The following is a 17,278-nucleotide window of genomic DNA, read 5'->3' as shown; positions in this document are numbered from 1 at the left end:
ACAACCAGAGAGGAGGTGGAGGGATGTTCCTCCGCTCCTGAGGCCGATGTGACGGAACCGTCAGGACAAAATATCATGGCCAAAAGAAAAGTATAGTATGTATATATATATATTTATATATACATCACCTGGGGAAAACGTCCAATAGCTATAGGTGGAAAACAAAAGACACGTCCTCTTCCTGTTTTACTTGCACACTTCCTTTGTGCTGTAAGACGAATCTAGATGTTGATGGTCTCATTATTCTTCAGCCGTTAGACCTAATAACTCTCAGATATAATCTGAATATGTCTGGGAAGGTAAGGACAGATTCATATCTTTAAAACATCACAATATGAGAATCTGTGTGTGTGTGTGTGTGTGTGTGTGTGTCTGTGTCTGTGTTTGTGTGTGTGTGTGTGTGTGTGTGTGTCTGTGTGTGTGTGTTCTGTATCTGTGTGTGTCTGTGTGTGTGTGTGTGTGTGTGTGTGTCTGTGTGTGTGTGTGTGTGTGTCTGTGTGTGTGTGTGTTCTGTGTGTCTGTGTCTGTGTTTGTGTGTGTGTGTGTGTGTGTCTATGTGTGTGTGTTCTGTATCTGTGTGTGTGTGTGTGTGTGTGTGTGTGTGTGTGTGTGTGTGTGTCTGTGTGTGTGTGTGTGTGTGTCTGTGTGTGTGTGTGTGTGTTCTGTGTGTCTGTGTGTGTGTGTGTGTGTCTGTGTGTGTGTGTGTGTGTGTGTCTGTGTGTGTGTGTGTGTGTGTGTGTGTGTGTGTGTGTGTGTCTGTGTCTGTGTTTTCTGTATCTGTGTGTGTGTGTGTGTGTGTGTGTGTGTCTGTGTGTGTGTGTGTGTGTGTCTGTGTGTGTGTGTGTGTTCTGTGTGTCTGTGTGTGTGTGTGTGTGTGTGTGTGTGTGTGTGTTCTGTTTGTTGCTCCCCTGAGCCTCTTTTCTTTCCTTCATGAATAAAAATCCTCCTGAACAACTCGTGTGTTCAATCTGCTGCCAAACGACTGAACACTGCCTCGTGTTTGTCTTCAGCTGCAGGACGCCAGGCGATGAAACGAGTCGTTAGCACAGATCAGACGTCGCCTCGTCTCTGCCAAGATCTCAGAGTGTGATGTTTCTTTATTTGAGCTGCGAGGCAGAAGAGAACACCTTGAATGACACTAACTGGTCCTAACTGGTGGAAACGATGTGATTCCACAATAAAAGGAAGTGGCACCAGCAGAGAGAGGGAGGCCCTGTCTACACGAAGGTGAATTTGTTGTAAATACACGGAAGTCTTGCACGTATGCTCCTCCCGTCCAGACGCACCCGGAGTTTTCGCTGCCTGAAAACACACTCTTTTAAATCCAGGTCCCAGGGTGGAGAAGATAAATCTCCCCCCTGCGTTTGTGTATTTGAGTTTGTGTGAACGCCAGATACGCATACGATGATGTCATTGCCGCACCCCACGCCTCAACCCTCGCCCCTCACCCCTCCACCCTCCACCCTCGCCCCTCGCCCCTCCACCCCTCCACCCTCGCCCCTCGCCCCTCCACCCCTCCACCCTCGCCCCTCGACCCTCGACCCTCGCCCCTCGCCCCTCCACCCCTCCACCCTCGCCCCTCGTCCCTCGACCCTCGTCCCTCGCCCCTCGACCCTCGACCCTCGCCCCTCGCCCCTCGCCCCTCGCCCCTCGACCCTCGCCCCTCGCCCCTCGCCCCTCGACCCTCGCCCCTCCACCCTCGCCCCTCGCCCCTCGACCCTCGCCCCTCGCCCCTCGACCCTCGCCCCTCGCCCCTCCACCCTCGCCCCTCCACCCTCGCCCCTCGCCCCTCGACCCTCGACCCTCGCCCCTCGCCCCTCGCCCCTCGACCCTCGCCCCTCGCCCCTCGACCCTCGCCCCTCCACCCTCGCCCCTCGCCCCTCGACCCTCGCCCCTCGCCCCTCGACCCTCGCCCCTCGCCCCTCGCCCCTCGTCCCTCGCCCCTCGCCCCTCGCCCCTCGCCCCTCGACCCACGCCCCTCGACCCTCGACGCTCGCCCCTCGCCCCTCGCCCCTCGACCCTCGCCCCTCCTCCCTCGCCCCTCCACCCTCGCCCCTCGCCCCTCGCCCCTCGCCCCTCGCCCCTCGACCCTCGCCCCTCGACCCTCGACCCTCGCCCCTCGCCCCTCGACCCTCGCCCCTCCACCCTCGCCCCTCCACCCTCGACCCTCGACCCTCGCCCCTCGTCCCTCGCCCCTCGACCCTCGACCCTCGACCCTCGTCCCTCGCCCCTCGCCCCTCGACCCACGCCCCTCGACCCTCGACGCTCGCCCCTCGCCCCTCGCCCCTCGACCCTCGCCCCTCCTCCCTCGCCCCTCCACCCTCGACCCTCGCCCCTCGCCCCTCGACCCTCGACCCTCGCCCCTCGCCCCTCGACCCACGCCCCTCGACCCTCGACGCTCGCCCCTCGCCCCTCGCCCCTCGACCCTCGACCCTCGCCCCTCGCCCCTCGACCCTCGCCCCTCCACCCTCGCCCCTCCACCCTCGACCCTCGACCCTCGCCCCTCGTCCCTCGCCCCTCGACCCTCGACCCTCGACCCTCGTCCCTCGCCCCTCGACCCTCGACCTTCGCCCCTCGCCCCTCGCCCCTCGACCCTCGCCCCTCGCCCCTCGACCCTCGACCCTCGACCCTCGTCCCTCGCCCCTCGACCCTCGACCTTCGCCCCTCGCCCCTCGCCCCTCGACCCTCGCCCCTCGCCCCTCGTCCCTCGCCCCTCGCCCCTCGCCCGCGGCATCTCCAACCAGTAGATTTGTCCTGAAAGAAATGTCTGTTGGTTAGACATTGACCTTGTGTGTTGGGGTCAGAGGTCACTGTCCTGCTGCTGTCCACTAACACAGTAACTGTGATCAGAGGCTGTTTCACTGCAGCTTCCACGAAGCCTCCTCACATCCTGGAAAACACCAAACAAATCTTTGTATATTTCTGTCGTGACAACAAACATCCATCTTCAGCAAGTCGTGTGCGGGGAGATTGAGCTCAGATTGTATAATTGACTTGGCAGTTTCCGTGACCTGAATGTGACACAGCGTTGGCAGCCACGGAGAAAAGATCTCTGCAGCCTGAGAGCGGCTCTGACAGATTTATGTAAATATAAATCCTCCATATGAATAAAGACTGGAACATTACTGTAACGTCCTCCACTTCCTCAGAGGAGCTCACCACACCTGACCGGGAAAAGATGGAAGAAGAAGAAGCTGCTCAATATATATTTCATGAGTTTCATTACTGCATATTTATAGTGTGTCTGCCACTCAGTAAATCTGAGTCCAGGATACGAGAGGCCGAGCGACGTCCGGGTGAAGAACCGACAAGTCAGGACGCGACGTGTTCGAGCAGGAAAAGACTCAAAGAATGAAGATGTCAATTAAAATGAGTGTTAATCTACGTCGGTGCTGAAGTTTCTAACTGCTCGACAGGAGAGAGAAGAAGAAATGTATTAAAACTAAATGAAAACTAAGACTGTTCACTGATACGGTTGGTGGTTTGATCCTTGCTTCTTCTTGTGTCCTCGAGGACGTATTCAAAAAAAGATCTGCTCAATTGATACCAATTAAAAATAGCTTTAGTGAAAAACATAAAATAAATGAAAGGTGTGACGATCCAGGTTGAGGTGAGGCCTTGATGGACATGCTAAATGCTAAGGTTAGCATGCCTGCCATAATGTTTATAATTGTCTTGTTAGCATGCTAAGGTGGCTAACACACATACACACACACAGAGAGAGAGAGAGAGAGAGAGAGAAGGTAGAGTGGCAGCTGATGTCATCAGTCCTGCAGGTGTTTGGTCACAAAGTCGTGGACAAGTCGGTTTGATTCATCATCTGGGAAACATGAATTTGATTTTTGATTTTTATTTTGTGTTTGTGTCTGTGAGGTCAGTGTGAAGTTTTGCTTTTGTCTCGGCAGAAACACTTCATTTGTCCTTCAGTGTGCAACACACACACACACACACACACACACACAATCCAACACACACACACACACACACACACACACACACATACACAATCCAACACACACACACACACACAATCCAACACACACACACACACACACACACACAATCCAACACACACACACACACACACAATCCAACACACACAAACACACACACAATCCAACACACACACACACACACACACACATACACAATCCAACACACACACACACACACAATCCAACACACACACACACACACAATCCAACACACCCACACACACACACACACACACACACACACAATCCAACACACACACACACACACAATCCAACACACACACACACACACACACACACAATCCAACACATACACGCTGCCCGATGTTCTCAGCCTGATCAATTCCTTTAGTTTAGCGATAACACAGACGTTTGCTAGTGAAAATATCCTATGTCCTTAAAATTTTCCTTCCTCTTCCTTTTAAACGACTGTCGACCTCGTCGTGATGAACGATCACCTGGACCGATCGATTCTGTTGGATAAGCTCGCCTCCGCAGAGCAGAGGGGGGGAGGAGGGAGGGGGGGGGGGGGGACGGGGGACAGAGGAGGAGGGGGGCGGGAGAGGAGGGGGGAGAACAGAGGGGAGAGATGAGGGGGTGGAGAACAGAGGGGGGGAGGAGAGAGGAGAGAGGAGAGAGGGGAGAGGGGGGGGCAGAGGGGGGGCGGGGGGGAGGAGAGAGGAGGGGGGAGAAAAGAGGGGGGAGGAGAGAGGAGAGAGGGGAGAGGGGGGGCATAGGGGGGAGAGGAGGGGGGAGAACAGGGGGGGAGGAGAGAGGAGGGGGGGGGAACAGAGGGGGGGAGGAGAGAGGGGGAGAGGAGGGGGGGGAGAACAGAGGGGGGGAGGAGAGAGGGGGGAGAGGAGGGGGGGAGAACAGAGGAGGGGGAGGATGGATTATTCCACTTATTCCACACCGAGGCCCAAGGTTATTGTTACTGTTATTGTGTGTGTGTGTGTGTGTGTGTGTGTGTTGGATTGTGTGTGTGTGTGTGTGTGTGTGTGTGTGGAAACAAGAGAAGTTTTAAAACGAGAACATTCATCTCATATTTCCAGACCTTGGATCTTAAAACTCGGAGAGTGGTGATGTCACAAACTCAGCTGGTTTGAGTCTGTAGCTCGAGGTGGTTGGGATCTGGTCCGGAGGTGGAGACCCAGAGACCACCACCGGGTCTGGGACCGGGTCTGGGACCGGGTATGGGACCGGGAGTGAGGGACGTCTGATACAGGGAAGAAAATAAAGAATAAGACGGAAGATGAAGAACAAGGTCCACTCAGGAGGTTCTGAACTGTGACTCATGTTCGACCCGACAGCGCCCCCCAGTGGCTCTTTAGCAACGTCACCTGAAGAGGCAGAAATAAAGAGCTGAACTTTTTGTTTTTATTTATTGTTTTCAATATTCATTTTATTAGGTCAGTAGTCAAAAATAAAAAATACACGATTTTTTGTCCCTGAGAAGAATTTTAAAAAACAACAACTTCTAAACACCTTAAAGTTTGAAAGTGTTTCACACAGCGACGACAGAAACGAGTACGAGGAAACATGAAGATTCAGTTGAAACTCCAAACATCTTGGTTCTATCAGAACCATTCATTCTGTTTTAACGGGATCAGAACAGATGAATCGCTTCTCTTTGACACTTCACACAAAACAGACTCAATATCCACACGTCATGAAGTGGGACAGCAACACTCGTGTGTCTATGATCATGATTTCAGACATTTTTCATCAAATCAGACAAAAAATAACTGGAACCCACAAGTAATCATAAATCATAATTACGGCGAGAGGAAACAGAATTGTGAGCCGTCTCGATGCCGTGTGGCTCTGGAAAATCTCCCTGGCTCATTTGTGCTTCTTTAAAATCACAGAGGAACGACAGATGGATGAAAACCGTCGGAGCAGCTTGACACAGACTATTAGAGACAGAAAAATATCACCACCGCATGAACAAAGCTTCACGCAGGACGGAGGCGGCGCACGACTCGGCAGGTATTAGAAAAGCAATATTTTGAGATGTAGTCATTAAGTCCTGGATCAAAGTGGAACGTCGTTTTCCTCCGCGGAAGCTCAACAGGCCCCTGAAATCAAAACCACACCGACCAGACACTCAGACACATCAGCCCTCAAGATACGTCTGATTTCTCCTTATCATCAAGATCCATGGAAAATCCCCTGGAAAATCTGTGACAATGTGACAAAACGCCACAATATTTCACTATTTAAAAAGAGAAGCTCCCTGGTGAAGGTGACGATGACCAATATGTAAAACAGAGACAAGATTTTGCAGCAAGATAAAAAAAGAAAAAAACAGGAATCGATGAGCAGAATAAAATAAAAAAGCCAAAATATCCTTCAACCAACAACCAGAACATTTTCATGATTTCTTCATCTTCCCCTTCAGAAGAGGCTCCGTGATGCTGGTGCGAGGATCTACTTCTCAGAAACGGTGTGGACGGACACCGTGACGTCAACGCCGCCTGCGTCGCTCGCTCGCCGCTCACTCGACAGCAGCGCCCGGCTCACTTCCTGCTCCTCTTCCTGTCTGTTGGAGGGGGGCGGGCCTATCGCTGGGCGGTTCCCAGGTAGCTCGGACACGGAGTTCGCCGTCTCCACTCCCTCCTCTGGGGACATCCGACAGTTCAGGATGAGCGGCGGCAGCGGGACGCTCCGCGCCAGCTCCTCCATGTGGCGGGCGAACTCCATGGTCTTGTACTGCGTGACCTTGGCGAGCTCCAGCGTCTTGGCCGATGTGATGATGGGGATGCGCTTGGCGACCTCGAAGGCCTTCTGCAGCTTCTCGGCGCCCTCGGTGCGGAAAAACTCGTTGATGGCCCGCTCCGTCTTCTTGAGGTGGCTGCCGACCATGAGCAGCCGCGCCACGTTGAGGATCATGGTGATGGTGAAGGTCACGAGGCAGACGATGACATAGTACAGGCCCAGGCCGCTGTCGGTGTAGGCAACCCGCAGCGTGACCGTGTAGTTCCTGGTCCCGCCCCCGTCACCGGGGGCGACGCAGGTGTAGTGGCCACGGTCCTCGAAGGAGACGGAGCTGATGTTCAGGACGCCGTTCTCCTGGATCTGCCACTTCCCACCTAAGGACGGACGACACGAGACGAGAGCAGAGTTTTAGTTTCATCGATGATAAACCAAACTTTTGACACTGTTCAGAAAAAGAAAAATGGAATTCACCAGCTGGTGAAATGTTTCTGGTGAAATTCTGTTTTTATAAGAATGATAATGAAAGAAGAAGAACTAGAGTTGCAACAGTTAGTCGATTATTTGATTAGTAATCAGCTACTCAATTAATCGCCAACTATTTTGATAATGGATTCATCGGTCCAAGTAGTTTTTATGGAGAAAAAAGTCATAATTCTCTGATTTCAACCTCTTACATGTGAATATGTTTCTTTGCTCCTCGGTGACAGTGAACTGAATGTCTCCGGTGTTGTGGTTTGGGAAACACCATCGACATTTTATGAACCAAACAACTAATCGATTAATTGAGAAAATGGTCAACAGATTAATTAATGATGAAAATAATCGATTAGTTGCAGCCCTTATTAGAACACAGACTCTGGTACCTTTACTTGTTGGGCGTCTTCTCTCTTTTCATTTCTTATATAAATCAACTGTGTGGTTGAACGTGGCTCCTACTGTACCTGGCCCCTCGTCCAGCAGCAGCGCTCCTCTGGAGTTGTACCACTTGACGTCAGCGTGGCCCTCGGTCACGTTGCACTCAAGCAGCGTGACCGACCCCTCCTTCACCACCAGGTCCTCGGCCTGCGAGCGGTTCTGACCCACCGCCGCCGTGCGGCCGGCGAGGAGCAGCATCAGGGCGGCGAGGAGCAGGTGTGACAGGAGCAGGTGTGACGGGCTCTGACATGAGGACATGTCGCCGGGAAAAGACAAACCTGCAGAACAGGAAGAGTGTTTTTATCGTCTTCTTCTTTTCTTACCTCAGCTCACGTTTCACTACAACACTTTACATGAGACTCTAACACCAGTGTGATCCTGGTCTTCACTCGTTTTTTTCATTTTTATTTTTATAAATATGATTCAAATCAGAATAAAATCAAGTCAGTGAAGCGTCTCTTCAGCATCAAGGTCAGGAAGATATTTGTCAGAAACTTATGCAGCAGAGGAGAAGAAGAAGAAGCTGGAACTTTTACAAAGATGATAAAATAATAATATAATGAACAAGCTGTGTGTAATCTGTCAATTCATTCACAAACTCTGAGTGTCTGTATAAACCTCAGTAACGTGTAATATCAGATTAGTACAGTTAATAAAACACTAGAACAGAGAACTGAAGACAGGTGTGACGCAGAGAGAGAATAGGATATATGATATGTATGAAACATATTTCTCACCTCGGATGAAAACAGCGTCTGTATCTTCATCTACGTCACTACATGTTTCAGTCTTTTCACTGATTCCGTCTGTTTCAGTTTCTGTAACTTTGATTTGAAACGAACAGAAAACACGACGCTTCTTCGTCCACTTCCTTGTTCAGGGCAGGTAGGAGCGGGTGGGCGTGGCTTGTCGTCGCTCACGCAGGCAGGTGACGCGTCGTCGGTGTTTGATGGTTCATACGAATCACGTTTGAACTGTTTTCATCCTGTAGATTATTCATGTTTGACACAGAGTGTAAATAAAATCACAATAATCATATTTCATCCTGTAGTTTTCATTTTGTAATTTATTCATGAAGTTTTATGTGCGACATCGTGTGTAATTAAAGATGATGTATTATTTATCAATCACAATAATCATGTTTCATCTTATCATTTATACATCTATACATCGACTCTTCAAAATGTTGCTGTATTTTTTCAAGTCTTTGTTGTATACATTTTATTATGTAGATACATTTCATAGTAACTTTTGTTGTATTTAATATCGTTTGTATTTGCTTAATTCATAATTATTTTATTTTGTTGTTTCCGGAAGTTTTATTTTATTCTTATGATCGACGGCGACGGGGTTATGTATTTTGTCAAGCGACCCAACGAGCGTCAGAGGTTGACCGGAAGTAGTGAGGTTTTGCCTTTAATATAAAATGATAAATCTTGTCAAATATTTTTCAAAAGTGCAATAATGATATCAACTCCAAATATTTATGAAGTTTTCATTTATTTAAATTTCAATCTAAAACAAAAACCTAGTTAGTCTTTGTTACAATGCGCCTCCTTGCTTTTTAATAATACTTTTTAAAACAAATCAAAACGTTTATTTTGAAGGCGATGGCCGGAAGCTGTGGCTCGTCGTGAGGCTCACTGTTCAGTGACAACAGACTGTGACGTGGCTCATCCTGCGGGACGCGGAGACAGAAACTGTGATAATCAACCGTTTAACGGACGTTAACGTTTAACGTTAGAGTGACGTCAGGAAGATAAACCGACACCGCTGCTCGAGTCGAGGAGGAAACTGTCAGCTGACGGCTAACTGCTAGCTGCTAGCTGCTAGCATCACGACCTGACGGCTGCGCGAGGCAGAGGTGAGTTCACTGTCTGTTGTTTACTCTGTCGAGTTATTGTGACGTGTTTGTTGGTAACACAGGAAGTTCATCTAAAACAACAACAACAACAACAACAAGTGACTCTTCTTCTACTCAGACTGTTACAGTAGCTCATCAGAAGCTCCCAGCATGCATCTGTCTCTGCTCATTTCCAACACGTTCATAACAATAAATCATAATGACACTGTACAATCCCTGTGTGTGTGTGTGTGTGTGTGTGTGTGTGTGTCTGTGTGTGTCTGTGTGTCTGTGTGTGATTACAGAATAATTTTTCCGTTGTTTTTTATGACTGACACAGCAGCCGGTTTTTTTAAACACCAAAACTGTAGATTACAGAAGTTAATCATAAAGTACAACCTGTGAACAAAATATTAAATATCATAAAAAGGTCATTAGTGATTCATGAGTTATGAAACACTTTACCTGAAAACCACCAAACTGATCATGATCTCGTCTTCAGCTTCTTTTTCTCTTGTTGTTGTTTCTCTTTGAAGGAGATGCACTGAGACGTTACGATGTCTGACAGCGAAGCTTCAGCAGCCGACGGCCCAGAGGTCATGACACCAGAGGTTATGACACCAGAGGTTGTGACACCAGAGGTCGTGGCACCAGAGGTCGTGGCACCAGAGGTCGTGGCACCAGAGGTCATGACACCAGAGGTTGTGACACCAGAGGTCGTGGCACCAGAGGTCGTGGCACCAGAGGTTATGACACCAGAGGTCGTGGCCCCAGAGGTTATGACACCAGATGTCGTGGCCCCAGAGGTCCGGGACGGCTCCTCGCCGACCGTGCCTGACGTCTCTACAGACGTGGCCCCAACGAGGAGAGCCCGGAGGAGGCCGGAGGGCAAACTTGCAGCCGAGGACGAGCAAATGGCGAAAGTAGAGGAGCAGTCGCCGCAGGTGAAGAAAAATGATTTGTCGACACGAAATAAAACCACTAATAGTGTTATGAAATCAATTCAACTGCGACACGTCCACAGCTGGTTACACAATCAGACAAACATCAGAGAACATCAGCTGACTGTGATCATGACTTATTACTTTATTTTATTAACCTCTGTTTCTTCTTCATCTCATCATCTCTCTTCCTCTTCCTCAGATGTCAAGCGAGTCCACGGTGGCTCAGGGGGGGTGGGGCTACTGGGGCAGTTGGGGCAAATCCATCCTGTCCACGGCAACAGCCACTGTGGCCACTGTGGGTGAGTGTGTATATATATATATATATATATATATATATAAATATATAGTCTTGTGTGGAAAGAGTCTGAGTGTCTTTAATCCCTGAAAAACTACAAATCCCAGTCGTCGTCCGGTCAACATGACGAGTGTGAAGTCAAAGCTTCTGTAGTTCAGCAAAATGCAAACTGGCAGAAAAACAATGTGTGTGTGTGCGTGTGCGTGTGTGTGTGCGCAGGCCAGGGCCTCACTCAGGTGATCGAGAAAGCCGAGACGTCGTTGGGGATCCCAAGTCCAACCGAGCTGTCGGTGCAGGTGGTGGAGGAAGAAGAAGAAGAGAAGCAGCATCAGGGTACGAAGTCTTCCTGCTTCTTCTTCTTCTTCTCTGGTGGTTTTATGAACGACGTCACGTCTCGACTGTAACACTCTGTGTTTCGTTAGTTTCTTCTTCTGCTGCAGGCGATGGCGCCAGTGAGACGGACGGAGCAGTGGGCGGAGCCATGGGGATGTTGTCGTCTCTCAGCAGCGTCGTCCAGAGCACAGTGAGTCATCAACCCTCTTTATGATATTATACATTATTATATTTATTATCATACTCCTCTGTACGTCTCACACTGGACCTGAACCTCCTCTCAGGGGAAGACGGTGATCAGCGGCGGCCTCGACGCTCTGGAGTTCATCGGGAAGAAGACGATGGACGTTATCGCAGAGGGAGACCCCGGCTTCAGGAAGACCAAAGGCCTGATGATCAGGAACTCCACGCTGTCCCAGGTCCCAACATCAGACTGAACATCAGACTACAGTTATCTGACTGGAGTTAACATATCAGACTACAGAAGTCTGACTGGGAATAACGCTCCGTCTCCTGTCGTGTCTCAGGTGTTGAGGGAAGCGAAGCAGCGAGAGCAGCTGCAGACGGAAGAGACGGACTCGTCTGACCCGGAGGAGACAAAGAAGAAGAAGAAGCCGCTCGCTCACTACGGGATGTTGTTCGACGAGTTCCAGGGTCTGTCGCACCTCGAGGCTCTGGAGCTGCTGTCGAGGGAGAGTGAGGCCAAGGTACAAACTGTACTGTATGATAACTGTACAGTATATATACTGTAACAGTCTGGATAGTGAGTACAAGTGTGTGTGTGTGTGTGTGTGTGTGTGTGTGTGTGTGTGTGTGTGTGTGTGTGTGTGTGTGTGTGTGTGTGTGTGTGTGTGTGTGTGTGTGTGTGTGTGTGTGTGTGTGTGTGTGTGTGTGTGTGTGCGCGCGCGCGCGCGTGTGTGTGTGTAGGTGAAGTCGGTGCTGACCACTCTGTCAGGAGATGAGCTGCAGCAGCTCAGAGTGGAGCTGCAGGACATGAAGGCGTCATTCTCTCTGGTGGAGTTCGACGACGAGGATGTCGACGAGACCAAAGGTAACGTCTCCATGGAAACGAGAAGAAGTTTGATCCTTTGTATGAATCACCTGAACTCACTGATCGATCGATCTTGTCTCTGGTTCCAGATGAGGACGGATCAGAGTTCGAGAGGGAGTTGACGACGGCCCTCGACGGTCTCAGCGTCGCCGTCACGGCAGAGAAACTCAGCAAGGTACAAATCTATATTTATCTTTATGTAACCAGGAAGTAAAATATCTCTTCTGACAGGACAAGAAAACTATTAAAAAAGTTAAGATTACTCAAAAAACACAGAACACAGAAAATTATGAGGAATCAGTTGCAAAAACTAATTTAAAATAAAAAAAACACATTCAATGATGATATTCGTCTTCTTTATAATTTACTGATATTCACTGAAATGCATCACGTGCAGCTGAGGTGGCTGCAGCTCCCCTACTGCTGAGAGAGTGCAACTGCACCCAAGGAAACGTTTGTGTCGTTCCGTAGAAATAACATTTTGAGAGAAACGTCCAGTTTGTATTTGTCTTTTTAATATTTTAATATTGTCCCCTCTCTGTACCCGTCACATGAACGTGTTGTCTCTCTCCTGTCACAGGCCTGTAAGAACGTCTGCAGCCAGATCACTGACATGAGCCAATCAGAGGAGAGCGAGGTCGTCTCTGTCGAGGTACAGTACGCATATATATATGATAATATATATAAAAGGTTTGAGTTGTTCTCAAACTTATTTTATAACTTGAATATGTTTGGAAGAAGAATTTATTCTCTAATCAAATCACGTTGAGGGGAAAAGATTAATGAGACTGTAAAACCTAGTGACAGAGTTATGGAGCCGTCCTGTCTCTGCAAATCAATTTTTAATTACTTTGTTTTTTAATTTGTTGTTGAATCTATTAAATATGAAGAGGTTGTCAGAATGTTTCTCAGGTGATGCCTACAGGTTGTTTTTTTTAGAGAAAAAAAACAATTTGAGAAGAAAATATTTGGCTCATTGGTTTTGTGTGTGGGTGTGTGTGTGCATGTGTGTGTGCGCGCGTCAGGAGGTGCACGCCGCAGCCATCAGGAGTCTGGCTGAGCTGACAGCTCGATCCATCGAGCTCTTCCACAAACTGGCCGAGAGGATCCTGTTCTCCGGCGGCGGGGAGACGGAGCCCGGCGTCCTGTCACAGTGAGGCCACGCCCACTTTTCTGTTTAAACACGTGGAGACGCCGCAGGAAGTTTAAGACCGACTGTGTGTGTGTCATTAGGTTGATGGTGGTCCTGTGTAAAGAAATCTCGCTGCTCTCCAGGAAGTTCACCTGCCGCTTAACATCTGCCAGCGTAAGTCTCATAACTTTATATCCATGTTGTTTTTTCTGGTCCACTCTGCACAGTGTACATGTGTTGTCAGATGTTGATGTTTGATTGTAATAATCTGATCATAATGTTCTGATCAACAGTCTGAAGAGAAGAGAGACGTCCTCAACCCGCTGATAACAGGCGTCTTTTTAGAGGTCAGTTACCATAGCAACACACACACACACACACACACACACACACACACAGTGTCTCAGTTCTGATGATCTCAGCGTGAGTAAAGATACAAACATGAAGCTGAAACATCTCAGATTCAGGAGCCGCCATCTTGAGTCAGAGTCTGTACAGCAGTGTCCACACATGCTCTCGACCAATCATGAGTCAGTGTCAGCTGTCAATCATGACGTCTCAGACATGTTTTGTATCATCAAATAACTGCAGCCAGCCACCAGGGGGCGATCAGGATGACTTGGCTTCATGTCGTCCATCTTTATTTACAGTCCTTTATAAACCTCAATAAGTTTATTAAATAAATGTTTGTTTCTGAGAAAACGACACATTACTAACAACATGTTCTTGTTTCATGTTGGATGAATATGTGCATGTGTGTCGTGGGAACTTTCAGGCATTTTTTTATTTTAATATTTAAGAATATTTAATATACTGTTGACACGTGTGATGAATCTTCCTCACAGGCGTCCAACAGTGCCTCTTACATCCAGGATGCTTTCCAGCTCCTCCTGCCGATCCTGGAGATCTCACACATCCAGAGACGAACTGAATCCACGGGGCAGTGACCCGCCGCCACCGCCCGGGACTCTGACTCCGCCCATCACTGACACTAACCCTCACCAGTCGCCCGTGTCAGCGAGTCCAGCTCAGGACAAAAATCTATTTCATGGCTGGAAGGAAAATCTAAAAAGTGTGTTCCTGTCAAACAGTGTTAAGTTGTATTAGTGAAGGACATCACAGGAGGAAGTTCTCAGAGGAACGAACGAGGAGAGAAACTTGTTGGTCTTTGTTTTATTCTAACCTGCACTTTGTCTGATCGTAGCTCAGAAAACTTATGGATCAAACGTGATGGTAAAAGTGTTAAAACAAGGAAAAGTGTGTCTGAACAACGTAAACACTCAGAGATATATTTGGTTTTCTACGCAGATTTTTCTTAAGGATGGAAACAAATCCTGCAAAGAGACGAACAGGCAGGACTTGTTCAGTCACTCGGCTTCCACATGTGTTCATTTGTTTTATGAATGTTCAGATGACAAACTGCTCGTTAGACCAGTTCTGACAGAATCCAGACTCAAACCAACCGTCACCACAAGAGTTACAAACGTCTCCTGCTCCATAAAATCAGCCACTCAGATCTTTACTTCCACAGAAGAAAACCCTCCATGGTCAACTTCCAGTGAGCATCTGCAAAATAACACATTTACAAAATCACTCATTTTAAACCTCAATCTCTTTGTTTAATTCTCAGAAGTGCAGATGTTTGTTTGTCCAGCGAAGCAGCTTCTGTCTGACATGAAGTTTCTGATCGTCGTCTGTATTGTTTGTTTCCAGGTTTCAGTTTTTGGTTGTTTTTTTTTTACATTAAACTGCCAAAAGTTGTTTGTGTAAATCTTTCAAGGAACATGCGGAGTTGTGTGTCAGTTATTTGAGATGGTTTCAAATAAATAAAAATCAACCTGTCATTTGTGTGAGTGTGTGAGTGTGTTTGAACTTTGGTTCAGGGGTCGTTCATCATCATTCCATTGCAGATGAGTCAGAATGTTGCACATATACATAATGTATTTCATACAGACTGCTTCAGACTTTGTTTCAGCAGTTTAGGGGGAATAATAATTTTCTGTACTTTGCACAAAGCAAAGAAAGGTTCATGAAGAAATGGATGAGGTTGCGGTCAGCGCCTGGAACCAGCAGCTGTGCAGTTAACTGGAACAGATGTCGTTACTGTAGTTACTTGTTGTTACTTTGATGACTTTAGTTACTTTTCGTTACATTATTGAGTTTGGTTTATTTACTTTTCGTTACTTAAATGACTTTTGTTCCTTTAGTTACTTTTCGTTATGTTGGTTACTTTTCGTTAATTTAATGACTTCGGTTACTTTTCGTCACTTTACTTTAATTACTTTAGTTACTTTTCGTTATTTTCGTTACTTTTCGTTACTTTAGCTACTTTTTAGTTACTTTTGGTTACATTCGTTACTTTTCGTTACATTTCATTTCTTTTCATTGCTTCAGTTTCTTTTATTTACTTGTCGTTACTTTTCTTTACTTAAATGACTTGTTACTTTAGTTTTTTTAGGTACTTTTCGTTATTAGTTACTTTTATTTACTTTGTCACTTTGTTACTTTTCATTTCTTTTCGTTACTTTTCATTACTCTGTTACTTTTAGTTACTTTTCGTTACTTTTCGTAACTTTTCGTTACTTTTTGTTACTTACGTTACTTTTCGGTACTTTAGCTCCTTTTTGGTTACTTTTGGTTACATTCGTTACTTTTCGTTTCTTTTCATTTCTTTTCATCACTTTAGTTACTTGTCGTTACTTTTCTTTACTTAAATTACTTGTTACTTTAGTTTCTTTAGGTACTTTTTGTTATTAGTTACTTTTATTTACCTTGTCACTTTGTTACTTTTCATTTCATTTCTTTACTTTTCATTACTTTTAGTTACTTTAGTTACTTTTGTTACTTTTCATTTCATTTCTTTACGTTTCATTACTTTTAGTTACTTTAGTTACTTTTAGTTACTTTTGTTACTTTTCATTTAATTTCTTTACTTTTCATTACTTATAGTTACTTTAGTTACTTTTCGTTACTTTCGTTACTTAGTTTCTTTAGGTACTTTTAGTTACTTTAGTTACTTTTAGTGACTTTAATCACTTTAGTTACTTTTCGTTACTTTTTGTTACTTAAGTTACTTTTTCGGTACTTTAGCTACTTTTTAGTTACTTTTGGTTACATTCGTTACTTTTCGTTACTTTTCTTTTCTTTTCATTACTTCAGTTTCTTTAGTTACTTGTCGTTACTTTTCTTTACTTAAATGACTTGTTACTTTAGTTTCTTTAGGTACTTTTCGTTATTACTTTTATTTACTTTGCCACTGTTACTTTTCATTTCTTTTCTTTACTTTTCATTACTCTGTTACTTTTAGTTACTTTTAGTTACCTTTAGTTACTTTCAGTTACTTTTCGTTACTTTTCGTTACCTTAGTTACTTTTAGTTACTTAGTTTCTTTTCGTTACTTTTAGTTACTTTAGTTACTTTAAGTTACTTTAGTTACTTTTAGTGACTTAAATCACTTTAGTTACTTTTTGTTACTTTTTGTTACTTAAGTTACTTTTTCGGTACTTTAGCTACTTTTAAGTTACTTTTGGTTACATTCGTTACTTTTCGTTACTTTTCATTTCTTTTCATTACTTCAGTTTCTTTAGTTACTTGTCGTTACTTTTCTTTACTTAAATGACTTGTTACTTTAGTTTCTTTAGGTACTTTTCATTATTAGTTACTTTTATTTACTTTGCCACTATTACTTTTCATTTCTTTTCTTTACTTTTCGTTACTTTCGTTACTTTTAGTTACTAAAGTTACTTTTTCGGTACTTTAGCTACTTTTTAGTTACTTTTGGTTACATTCGTTACTTTTTGTTACTTTTCATTTCTTTTCATTACTTCAGTTTCTTTAGTTACTTGTCGTTACTTTTCTTTACTTAAATGACTTGTTACTTTAGTTTCTTTAGGTACTTTTCGTTATTTCTTTCATTTACTTTGCCACTGTTACTTTTCATTTCTTTTCTTTACTTTTCATTACTCTGTTACTTTTAGTTACTTTTAGTTACTTTTAGTTACTTTCAGTTACTTTTCGTTACTTTTCGTTACCTTAGTTACTTTTAGTTACTT

The 17,278-nt window shown here is 45.9% G+C and overlaps 2 protein-coding genes across 3 annotated transcripts; one reads left to right on the top strand and one right to left on the bottom strand.

Annotated features, from left to right (window-relative positions):
- Window positions 1–5,350: 5,350 nt before the first annotated feature.
- LOC118300343 (microfibrillar-associated protein 3-like) lies at window positions 5,351–8,535 on the bottom strand. Its single transcript, XM_035624646.2, has 3 exons — window positions 8,366–8,535; window positions 7,655–7,906; window positions 5,351–7,087 (listed from the first exon to the last, which is right to left on the bottom strand). Exons 2-3 carry the CDS (start codon window positions 7,884–7,886, stop codon window positions 6,426–6,428), a joined length of 894 nt encoding a protein of 297 aa, XP_035480539.2. The 5' UTR covers window positions 7,887–7,906; window positions 8,366–8,535; the 3' UTR covers window positions 5,351–6,425.
- A 700-nt stretch (window positions 8,536–9,235) lies between these two features.
- Window positions 9,236–15,070, top strand: fam114a2 (family with sequence similarity 114 member A2). 2 transcript variants are annotated; one of them, XM_035624643.2, is made up of 14 exons: window positions 9,236–9,492; window positions 10,008–10,415; window positions 10,615–10,714; window positions 10,930–11,043; window positions 11,133–11,233; window positions 11,328–11,462; window positions 11,571–11,750; window positions 11,971–12,094; window positions 12,184–12,269; window positions 12,675–12,746; window positions 13,120–13,247; window positions 13,328–13,400; window positions 13,520–13,573; window positions 14,072–15,070. In XM_035624643.2, exons 2-14 carry the CDS (start codon window positions 10,029–10,031, stop codon window positions 14,171–14,173), a joined length of 1,656 nt encoding a protein of 551 aa, XP_035480536.2. In that variant the 5' UTR covers window positions 9,236–9,492; window positions 10,008–10,028; the 3' UTR covers window positions 14,174–15,070. The 2 variants fall into 2 exon arrangements, with proteins under 2 accessions (XP_035480536.2, XP_035480537.2); XM_035624644.2 differs by having other exon boundaries at window positions 10,001–10,415.
- Window positions 15,071–17,278: the final 2,208 nt, after the last annotated feature.

This window comes from Scophthalmus maximus, chromosome 2, assembly GCF_022379125.1.
Source record: "Scophthalmus maximus strain ysfricsl-2021 chromosome 2, ASM2237912v1, whole genome shotgun sequence".
In the NCBI taxonomy this organism is placed as follows: Eukaryota; Metazoa; Chordata; class Actinopteri; order Pleuronectiformes; family Scophthalmidae; genus Scophthalmus; species Scophthalmus maximus.
The sequence above is the reverse complement of the archived record's forward strand: the minus strand, read 5'-3'. Positions and strand labels throughout refer to the sequence as shown.